At 55.1% G+C, this 11134-nt stretch overlaps 1 protein-coding gene across 4 annotated transcripts; it reads right to left on the reverse strand.

Moving 5' to 3' along the window:
* Nucleotides 1-390: 390 nt before the first annotated feature.
* Nucleotides 391-7555, reverse strand: MYPOP (Myb related transcription factor, partner of profilin). Of its 4 annotated transcripts, none has more exons than XM_072608043.1 (4): nt 6904-6978; nt 4372-4471; nt 3093-3620; nt 391-1859 (listed from the first exon to the last, which is right to left on the reverse strand). In XM_072608043.1, exons 3-4 carry the CDS (start codon nt 3568-3570, stop codon nt 1237-1239), a joined length of 1101 nt encoding a protein of 366 aa, XP_072464144.1. In that variant the 5' UTR covers nt 3571-3620; nt 4372-4471; nt 6904-6978; the 3' UTR covers nt 391-1236. The 4 variants fall into 4 exon arrangements, with proteins under 4 accessions (XP_072464144.1, XP_072464143.1, XP_072464145.1 ...); XM_072608042.1 differs by having other exon boundaries at nt 4372-4692; nt 6904-6953; XM_072608044.1 differs by lacking the exons at nt 4372-4471; nt 6904-6978 and adding an exon at nt 7310-7555.
* Nucleotides 7556-11134: the final 3579 nt, after the last annotated feature.

An 11134-nucleotide genomic window follows, 5' to 3' on the forward strand; every position in this document is an offset into this window, starting at 1 on the left:
TTGGATATCTGCCTCCCCTGTCCTTCCAAGAGCAGGGAGAACACCGATCCCTTCCTCTCCGAGCCCATTTCCCGATCGATGATGAGGCAGTCTGACTAGACAGCGATCCCGAGTGCCCAGCTCCGGCGTCAGAACTAGGATGTCCCGGGGAACCCTCAGGATGTGATTGACGCCTGGGAGTCGGGAAGACCTGGCTTGAAATGCTGCCTGCCCCTGCCACTTCCAGCCAATAACCAACCCCCTCTAGACTTCGCGTCCCGGTCCATAAAAGAGAGGAGGGCTCCCCTAGTCCAAGGTTGGACAGCTCAAATGTCGGAAAGGTCCTTTGCAAAGGACATTCACTGAAAGTCTGGTATTGTCACTACAGGCCCCCTGAGACCAGTCACAGGCTTTGTATTGAAAAATAGTTTATTGATATTTTGTTCTGGTGGGGAGAAGAAGGCGGGCACGGAGTGGTAGCAGGAAGGCCTAAGGCCTGCAGGGCCCTGGGGACTTAGCCCCTCTGGTGTGCTAGGAGGGGCAGGGAGCTCCTGATGTCCCCATGTCTTGCCTGTGGCTTCTGAACCTGGAGTTCGGATGCTATCTAGGCACATTGGTGGAACCCTGGCTGAGACAAGAGGCCTCCACGAGCTGGGAGGATTGGGTGGGAGTTCCACCTGGTGGATAAGGGGATCACAGACCCCCTAACCCCACCTCCCACAGAACAATAATAAATAAGATTAAAGTGACGGCTTTGCACGTCCAAGATGGGGATACTCCTAAGACTGTGATACTTGGGGAGGCTGGGCATGTGTCTGACTAAGGGGAGGCAGCATGGAATTGTGGGAAAGAACCCTGCATCTGGAGTCTGAGGGTTTAGGTCTGAATCTGGCTTTGCCACTTTGATGTTATGGGGAACTTTGGACAACTCTCTCCATCTCTCTGGGCTTCATTCCTCCTCTCTAAAATGAGGGAGTTGGGCAATGGGGACTCCAAAGTCCCCTCCATTTCCTAATTCTATGAAACTTGGGACTAATGCTAAAGAAAATCAGGCACTAGATAGGGATTGTGGGTGGCACAGCCCCAGAGGGGGTGGTGGGGACAGAGAGCAACAGGAGGGAGCAGCTAAAGGGACTGGAACCCACTGGAATCGGTTACAAGCAGTGTTGAGTCTCCTCCTCCCCCCTGAAGTGAGTCAAGCAGGGCAGAGGGTGGTGGGAGACCAGAAACAGGGGTCAGATATCCCCGCCAGAACTATCACATGTTCTTCCACCTTCCTCTCCGTTTTCGTGTTGGGAAACCTTTCCTCCTCTTCACTGGAGGTGAATCTCTGGGTAGAGGAGGCCGAGTACCCCCCTCCACCCCTTGGGGGGTCCCCACTATGGCTGCTTCCTCTTCTTCCTCAACAGCTAATGCCGAGGGTTCTGGTGAGGTCTCCACCTTGGGGTGGGCCGGGGCCAGCCCGGCAGCAGGTAGGGGCACAGGTGGCTCTGGGCCAGCCAAGAGAGGCAGGAGGGCGCTGAGGACATCGCTCAATTTAGCCAGTCCCTGGCGCAAAGTGCCTTCTAATTCACGGATTGCCTCCGCCGTCTCCCGCTGGGCGCGGAGGAAGTCCAGTGAAGGATCTAGGGTGGGTGGCAAGGGGGGTGGCGGTGGGAGGCTGGAAGGAGAGGGACCTGGACACGGGGGATGAGGAGGTGGTGATGGGGCCAGCTGAGGGAGCTGAACAATTTGCAGGGCTGCCTGGTCTGGGGCCCGGGCAGGAGGAGGGGGCGGGGAATCCCGCTCTTTGGGACGAAGGAGGATGCCATCCAAGGGGTAGCAGGGAGGGCGGGCCGATGGCTCGGGGCTGCTGCAGGCCTTGCTCCGGACAGAAGTTTCTGCAGAAAAAAGAGTTGTATGAACCAGCACAGCTGGAGGAACTGCTAGTCTACCCGCTATCTTCTCTGATCAGCCCTCAACTGAGCTGAGGAATTGGGGCATGGCCTGGGGCAAGGCTCTTCTGAAGATGAGGCCCTCTCTGGTTCCGGGGAGAGGGGATGGAATGAGGAGAGGGCCCCAGCACCAGGTTTCCACCTTTCAATGTCAGCATGGAGCCAAGATGCCCACTCCCCACCAGCCACTGGAGGCGTGGCACCTGAGCTTAGGGTATGGCTACATGTGCCCTATGGAGGGATTGGCTCTCTGTCCAGGGAAAAGGGTACCTAATTTGACAAAGCCACTTGGCAATCCTGCCTTGGCTCAGAGCCCTCAGACCCCAAAGGCCTGCTGTTACTCTGGGCAAATTTCCTCCCCTCTCTGGGTCTCACTTGGCTCAAGTGTACAACAGGGGACGCTGGTATGGATGACCCTCCAAAGTCCCTTTCTGCTCTGATGAGCCAGCATCCTAACATCCCAAGGAGCAACTCATCCCTTCTCTCCTGTGGGGGGTACGGAACCTTTAAGATGCCTCCCTGGCCTGACAACCTCTAATCTAAAGCTCTTCTGACATTCAGACCGAGGCCTACACCCTGATTTTAGAAAAATGGAGGCATGGAATGCAGAAGGGACTCATCTCAGTGGTGCTGGTGATGTTCAATCTTGTCTGACTCTTCATGCTTCCTTTCGGGGTTTTCTTGGCAAATGTACTGGAGTGGTTTGCCATTTCATTTTACAGATGAGGAAACTGAGGCAAACAGGGGCAAGTGACTGGCCCAGGGTCACACAGCTAGTAAGAGTGTGAATTTGAACTCAGGTCCTGCTCCAGGCCCAGTGCTCTAGATCCGCTGGGCCACCTAGAAGTCCTTCATCTCAGTGACACAAAGAATCACACAAGAATGAGTAAGTAGCTGATTGAGATTGGAACACTGTATCCTATGGCCCATCCCCATGGTCTTTGAAAACCCGAGTTCCAATCCTGTCTCCAGGTCTTACAAGCTGTGTGACCTCTCAGTCTCAGTTTCCTCATTTGTAAAAGCTCACAAGGTCGTAGTGAGGCTCACACGAGGAGATCCACATATACCTAACTCTCCCCTCATTCTAAACCTTAATACAAATGCCAGCCAGCATGGCAGTGATGAAGTCTCAGATGGTTAGCCTCACCCCTTCCCCATCTCTGCCCCACCCCCACTCACCAGCTGGCCGCTGCTCTCCCCCCAGCAGGTAGCGATGAGGGAAGGGGCCTGCTGGGGGAGGTGGGTGGAAGGAGGTTGAGGGGCCAGTGTGGAGCTCAGGTCCCCCCACCACACCAGGTCCCAGGATGGCAAAGATGGTCTCCTCCTCTGCAGAGAAGGACTCCTCCGAGGCTCCAGGCCCAACCCCGCTGCCCTGCGTGGAGTGGGGGACCCTGGCTAGCTTCTCCTTGGTCCTGCGCTTGAAGTCATTCCACCGTTTCTGCACCTCCTGGCCTGTGCGCTTCCAGCTGGTGATGCCATTGATTTTGGCGGCGATGCCCTCCCACACCCGCCTCCGCTCGGCCACCGTGACCCGGCGGCTCTGGGTGCCGTACAGCTGGGAGTAGTTGGCCCGCACCTCTTGGATCAGGATCTGGTTCTCCTCATAGGAGAAGCGTGGCTTTCGAAGGCGGGTGATCTCCTCCACCTCGCCTGCCATGCTGCTGCTGATGCCCACAACCGGTCCAAGGCCTTTTCCTGCATTGGGGGCTGTGAGGGAAGCAGACACAGGGAGGGAGTGACTGGGGAATAGAGGCCACCTCCATCCCCAAAGACCCAACAGGAGCCTTCCCTTCCTCCCCCAACAGAAGGATGCTCTCCCTTCATCTGACGGCCTCCCCCGTCCCCAACGAGTGCCTTCCCCTTCAGCTTAGTCAGCTCCCTTCTCATCAGCTCAACATCACCCTTCAGGTGTGTCCACCTCATCTCCCCCTCCTCTTTACACCAGCCATCCAACTCTTCCCTCCTCCCTGAGTATCCCCTTCTCATTCAATCATCTCCTCTCCCTTGTGTGTCCTATCAGCTCCCTTGGCACTGCCCCTGCCTAGGTTTCTCCAGTCCCAGCTGGCTCTCTCCTCCTGCTCCCACCGGATCATCACCTGCTTCTAGATACTGGGGCATCCCCCCACCTCCCACTGTCCACCCATCTTTCTTGTCCAGCCATGCCCACCCCTGAAGCAGATCCTACAATTTCCCTCCTCTGCCCATGTGCCAATATCTCCTTTGACTGTTTCCCCCCCATTGGGCCATCTCTCCTTCCTCCAGGAGACTGGGGGAGAGCCTTGAAGAGGATGGGAGGGAAAGGAAGGAAAACTTACTTCTTCCACCTTCCCTACTGGAAGAGGACTCGTTAGCCTGTCCTCCTCCCACTTACACTGACTGAACTCTGACCTGTCTGGGGCTTCCCCACCCCATGTCACCCCCTCCTTTCTATCTGGCTGCCTTCCCTCCCTCAGCTGACCTCTCCCCTGTGTCCAGCCACATCCTCAGTTCTTCTGTTTCCCCAGTCCTCTGGCCATGAGTAGAGGCAGTGGCATGAAGAGCACCTCACTACACAGGAGCTGGGGACAGGAAGCCCTGGCTCAGGGCCAGATAGCAAGGGAGTGGACACTAGAGGCAGACAAGGCCAGGATCTGATGCCTAGGGCCTGTCCCTGAATGGCTGAGCAGGGTACAGAGGCGACTCGGGGAGACAGACAGCAGGTGCAAAAACTGGAGCAGCCTGGGCAGAAGGGTATGAAGGGGACGGAGTGAGGGAACCTCTGGCAGACACTGGATCAGACCTGGGGGGAGATGTGGGAAAATCTAAGAAGGCCTGGGAGGAGAGCTCCAAGAAAGGCTGGTACAGTGCCTCAAATACTGGAGTTGTCAGATTGTATTGAATAAGACTGAGGACCAGGGAACAGTGAGGGGGGATCGGAGAATGCTGAGAACCCCGGGGGACCAGGGAACAGTGGGAGGGAGGCTGGAGAACCCTAAAAAGCCTGGAGGAACTACAGAACAATTGGGGGGGGCCAAAGAACACCAGGGGACTAGGCAACAGTGGGGGCAGACTGAGTAACATGAGACTGGCTGGAAAGGATGAAGGGAGATGGAGAACATGGAGGGGGTCTGTCGTAAGGAAGACTTGGGGTGCTGAGGGAACACAGTGGGGCCCGGGCATGATGGAGAGATGAGCCATTGGGGCAATGGGAGTTGGGAGAGGAGGCTGGGTAAGAGATAAGCCAGGAAGAATGGTGGTGTTGGGGGTACCCTAGAGGGAACCTGAGGAGGGGGATGTGTGTGTGGGGAATCTGGGGGGAAGGCAGCTACATTGGGAGAGGGGCACATGGAACAGGGGGTCTGGAGACCTGGGGAGAGGGGTCTAGGGACTAGTGGAGGGATAGTAGAGGAGGCCAGAAGGGGAATCCTTGAAAGGGAAGAGAGATGGGGAGAAGGGGGGGTGCACAGTGGGTTACCTGAGAAGGGGGTCCTGGGGACTAAGGGGGTATCTTGGGGATGATAGGGAATAGGTACTAAGTGGGGGGTAGAGCAGGTACCCCAGCAAGGGTTCCTGGGATGGAAAGAAGATGGTTACTAAGGGGATGTGGGGACCAAAGCTGAGTACCCCAACAGAGGATCTTGGGGATCAGGGAAGTGGAGTACTAAGGGAAGGTCAACTGGGAAGTGTTGAGGAGGAAAGGAGGATGGGGCTTGGGGGGTATAGGGGAGTTTTGGGACCAAAGGGGTGCATAAGGTAGGGAGTCTTGGAGACCAGAGGCTGAGGTTGTACTATTGAGGTCCTGAGCACTGGCATGGAGGTCCTATAGACCATGAATGGGGGTGTAGCAGGGTGGTCCGGACCACTGGGGGGAACCATGGGGCATGGAGGTCTTGGGGACCACAGATGGGAGTGTGCTCTGGGGGTCTTGGGGCACAAGGGGCTATAGGAATGAAGGAATCCTGGAGGCCATGAGTGGGAGTGCAGCAGGGTCCCCCCTTCTAGGCACTAGGTGGGTACATGGGTCAGTCCCCAGGTGGGCACTGGAGACTTGCAAGGGTGTAAGGGGTGTGGACTCCTGAGAATCATAGGTGAGAGTGTACCTCCCAGGGTCTGGGCCCTAGAAGGGTACACAAGGTCCTGGGGGCCTTGGGTAGGGGTACAGGGGAGCCCCTCCAGTGTTGGGCACTAGGGGATGCAAGGTATGGAGGTCCTAGTGGCTATGGGGGTATAGTAGGGTTCCCCCAGTTCTGAGTACTAACAGGTACAGAGAATTTGAGAGGTACAAGGGGTATGGAGTCCTGGGGACCATGGGTTGGACACAGCAAACCCCCCCCCAGTCATGGGCACTAGAGTGTGCAGGGCCCATGGGTAGGGGTACAGTGGTCCTGGGCACTATGATATGTGGACCTTTGGGAGAGTGAAGCAGAGTCCTCTCCCTTCATCTTGGGCACCAGGGGGATGCAGGGTGCTTGGGGTCCTGGGAAGTCAAAGATAGGGGTTTACCCCCTGAGTTTGGAGCACTAGAAAATAAGGTTTTGGGGGTCATGAAAGCTATGGGTGGGGGATGCAGCAGGGTCCCCCAGTCCTAAGTAGTAGGGGTACAGAGTCTGGGGGGTTTGGGTGGAGTGCATTCCTGAGTTTGGGATGCTAGGATGTAGGGCTCATTGGTGGGGGTACACCCCCAGTTTGGGGCACTAGGAGTACAGGGCATGGTGCTCCTGGCTGGGATGAACCCCCAGTTTGGGGCACTAGGAGTGCAGGGTATGGTGCTCCTGGCTGGGATGAACCCCCAGTTTGGGGCACTAGGAGTGCAGGGTATGGTGCTCCTGGCTGGGATGAACCCCCAGTTTGGGGCACTAGGAATCCAGGATGCACCCCCAGTTTGGGGCACTAGGGATGCGGGGCACGGGGTCCGCGGTGGGGTACACCCGCAGTCTGGGGCACTAGGGGCGCGGGGTATGGGGTCCGCGGTGGGGTGCACCCCCAGTTCGGGGCGCCGGGGGTGACTCACCAGCCCCCGCCCTGGCCGGGGCTCCAGGCGCTCCTGCAGCAGCAGCTCCCTCCCAGGCCGCCCGCTCCGCCGCCGCCTCCGCAGTTGCCCCGCCGGCCCCTCCCCCTCCCCGCCCCGCCCGGCCCCGCCCCGCCCCGCCGGCCTCGTGCCCCGTCGCCTCCTCGCGGTCCCGCGCACGCCGCCCTCGGCTGGGTCCACCGCCCTCGCTGGGTCCACGGCGCAGGCGCACAACGGTGCGCTCCACCGGCGCCTTCTCTCTCCGCCAGACCCAAGGCGCAGGCGCAGGCGCAGAAGCTCCTCCTTCTCCACTCTTCCCCAGAACCTCCGCCTCCTGCGGGTCTTTGGCCACTAGAGACCCGACTCAAGGCGCAGGCGCAGGACCTCCTTCCTCTGTTCCCTTCCCTACCTCCCTTGGGGCTCCAGCCTCCTCTCTCTGCGCAGGCGCGGGACTTCCTTGGCTTCTTACGCTACCCTAGCGCTAAGGACACGCATCCACCCCCGAACTCCGGCGCAGGCGCAAAGCCCTCGGGCAGCAACCTAATGAAGCTGGTGGGGGTTGTGGATGATGGAAGAAACAGGGCAGGAGACTGCTGAGGTGGAGGGGGGCGCTCTAGCCCTGAGTTCCCGAGGAAAGGGAGGGAGGACGGCGGGACACTGCGGGAGCTACTGCTCCTCACTGCGCTTGCGCCTGGGTGCGTCGCTCCTTTCCCCGAGGGGAGGGAGCCCTGCGGTTTCCGTGGGAACCACTGGCCAATGAGAGCGCGACGTCGGAACGCGCCTCTCCTGCGCCTGCATCTCCTCGCTCCTGCCCCTCCCTCCTCCCCCTGCCTCCTCCCGCGGCTGTCCTCCTGCTCTCGCCTTCCTCCCCTCCTCCCGTGTTCGGCATCCAGGGGGCCATCCCCGCCACAACCAGCTGCCCCGGGGCGGGCGAGCCAGCCTTGCTGAAGCTACGAGGCGCGGGAGGAGAGGGCGTGTGCCAGCCGGGCCGAGCCACCTTGGGCACCACCTCGCGTCGGTCCCTGGGGACGGTGTGCCCACGAGCCCCATCCTGCCCTCCCCCTCCGCTCCAGCCTGGCCCCGCCAGCAGCTCTCGTGGAGCCGCAGCCCCCACCTGCCAGGGCCTTGGCACCGTCCGGTGGTGCGACAGGCAGAAGCCCGCAAACGGGATGCCACCCGCTTTGTGCCCGCGCCCCAGCCCAGCGGGCCCTTCCCGCTGCCTTGGAGCCGAGACCTCGCTGTACTGGAGCGGGAGCTCGGGAGAAGCAGTGCCCGGCTTGTTTTTCTGTCGGTAACCCTGGTGCGACCCAGTGTGCCCGGCTGAAATGGACCCAGGCCAGGGCATAGGTACAAAGTGGAGGCTGGAGGCAACAGCCCCGCAGCTTTGTGTGCAAGGCCAGGAAGGGCCTCCTCTTCTCTTTTCCCTCCTTTCTCCATGTTCCACTTTCCCTTCTGTGCTAGGTGGCACACTGGCTATAGCAGTGGACCTGGGATCAGGCAGACCTGAGGTCAAACCCGGCCTCACTTACTAGGTGTGTGAGCCTAGGCAAGTCACTGAACCTCTGTTTGCCTCAGTTTCCTCATTTGTAAAATCAGGGAGAATAGTAGGTTGTTGGGAGGATTAATGAGATGTTTGTAAAGTACTTTGCAAGAGCTTAAAATCCTGTATAAATTCTAGATGTTATTATTAGTTTCAGTTTCCTTCTCTTCCCTCCCTGCTGCTGCCTTCCTCCTTTTCCCTTCCTCCTCTCCTGTCCTCTGGAAGGGAGCAGAAAAGAGGGTATACCAAAGGATGAGAGCTGCGTAGGACCACAGAGATCCCTTATTTTACAGATGGAGACACTGAGGCACAGAGAAGTTGAGGTCCCCTTTGCCATTTCTATGCTATATATTCCCAAATGGCCACACTCCAATTCCCTAGGTCCCTGTCTATACCCACCGAGGCTGTAAACATGGGCTCATGGAGTCAGTTTTTCTCTTGGTCCTCAGATTAGCACACTGACCATACCTCCTGGCCTGTGGTTGAAGACACTGCCCTTTGGCTTCAACAGCCTGGACTTATCCTCTGAGATAGAGGTCATCTTTGCTGGGTTGGGTAGCAGCCAACTTAAGCTGATATCCTCGTCTCCTTTTGCTCTCTGCACTTAGTGGACTTTCCTCCTGACTCCTTTTCAGGGCCAGGGGCAATGTCTGGGAGGTCCCGGAGGACAGGCCTTGACCATTCCTTTACTGAATGTTCCGTTGAGGGCCCTGTTGGAAAACTGGGCAATCTGGGATTGTCTCATCTGTCCTCAGTGTTCTGATTTCTCCCTTGGCTCTGCATGCCATGAAAGAGTGGTCTGACCAGTGGGTTTAGTCTACTGCCTGCCTTAGTCGAAGAATATAGAAATGGCGCCTCTGTCAAAGCGGCGTTGGTACTGTTGTTGTTTAATCATGCCTGGCTCTGTATGACCCCATTTGAGATTTTCTTGGCAGAGATATTGGGGTGGTTGGCCATTTCCTTCTCCAGCTCATTTTACAGATGAGGAAACTGAGGCAAACAGGGTGAAGCAATTTGCCTAGCTAATAAGCATCTGAGGCTACATTTGAACTTAGGTCTTCTGGACTCCAGTCCTGGCTTCGCCACTGAGCTACCCAGCCTGAGTATAATCACAAATTCATCACCTCCCACACACCCAACTGCCCCAACCTCTGATGCTATTAAGGGGTAAATATCTACCCTTCTAAGTTCAGCTCCCTTGGTACAGTAGCTCAAGCCCCAAAGTCCACCTTCAGGCCAGTTCAAAATTGAACTGCTAACTACAGTGATTTTTTTCTTTTAATATTTTTTATTATTCCTTTTTTAACATCACTATTCCTTTCCAATGACTCTTGTCTCTCTGCTCTCCCCATCTCCTCCAAAGAAACCTAACCTGTAACAAAAGTACAGTTAAGCAAGTGAATAAACACCTTGGGCTTGTTTTAAAAGTTATTCTTTTAATTTTAAACTTTTAATTTTAAGTGTTATTCTGCCTCTACGATCCATCACTTGGTCACTGTGTTGATCAGACTTCTGAAGTCTTTGGATAGTTTTTCTTTGCATAGTTGTGATCATTGTGAAAATCCCCTGTCCAGTTCAATTTACTTTGCTCTGTGTCAGTTCTGAGAGAATGTCAGAGTTAGAAGAGATCTATCTCAGCAGCCACTGAATCCAATTCACCCCCCAAGGAATCCCTACTGCAATCCACCCATCTGACGTGGTTATGCAGCTGCTGCTTGAAGACTTCCAAGTTCACATGAATATTGCCAAGTTTCTCTGAATTCTCCCTATTCCACCTTTCTTGTGGTGCAGTGCTATCCCCATTGCCTTCATAAGCCACAGGTGACAGGAGTCTTCTTTCCTTCCAGTTCAACTACAAAGTTCTGCTATCGATATTTTTGCATCTATGGGATCTTTCCCTCTGTTTTTTTTTTTTTTTTTTTAGCCTCCTTGGAGGTATATGCCCAGGAGTGGGAACTTTGTGTCAGTCACAGTTGGTTTGTTCCAACAGTTCAGCCAATTCATAATGCCACCGGGAGGACACTAGTGTACCAGCCTTCCCACAGCCCCTCTAGCATTGACCATTTGGGGCTTTTGTCATCTTTGCTCCTCTGATGGGTGTGAGGTGAAATGCTTCAACCCGAATTTCTCTTATTATTAGTGGTTTGGAGCCTTCTTTCATATGGCCACTTATAGCTTGCATTTCTTCTTTTGAAAATTTTAAACATTTACCTAGTGGGGAATGGCTCATAATCTTAATAAACTTGTAGCAATTTCTTCCATATCTTGAATAACAGCCAGACTTTTATCAGAGCAAAGATTATAGTGAAACTTCAAATGCACAGGTTTCTTAATTTTAAGAGAAAGGAGGTCTCAGCCATCAACATAATTACAGATGTGTGCTTGAATGTGTTCATTGACTATCAAATAATGTCACTATATCATCATTTACAAGAGCAGCCACAAACTAAACATTATAAAGTGAATTTCAGCAGCTATTACAGTCACTATCATTTATATAAGCTTTATTGTGTCAGAAGTCCTTCACATATATAATCTCACTTGATTCATAAAAATTCTTATTAGATGGGTTTTATTATAATATTCCTACTTATTTACATTTTATTTATACACATGTATAATTTATATTTATTATAATAGTTCCTACTTTAGAGATGTGAAAACTGAGGCTTGCCTAGGGTCATATAGATGAGA

The sequence above is a fragment of the Notamacropus eugenii genome, chromosome 5 (assembly GCF_028372415.1).
Source record: "Notamacropus eugenii isolate mMacEug1 chromosome 5, mMacEug1.pri_v2, whole genome shotgun sequence".
Lineage (NCBI taxonomy): Eukaryota > Metazoa > Chordata > Mammalia > Diprotodontia > Macropodidae > Notamacropus > Notamacropus eugenii.

What these genes read in the sequence shown, in the direction of transcription:
- MYPOP (XM_072608044.1), bottom strand. Translation starts at nt 3,570, where the DNA reads ATGGCAGGCGAGGTGGAGGAGATCACCCGCCTTCGAAAGCCACGCTTC. An exon ending in GGGAGAGCAGCGGCCAGCTG is followed by an intron (nt 1,860 to 3,092) that starts GTGAGTGGGGGT and finishes TTTTTTCTGCAG; the next exon opens with AAACTTCTGTCCGGAGCAAG.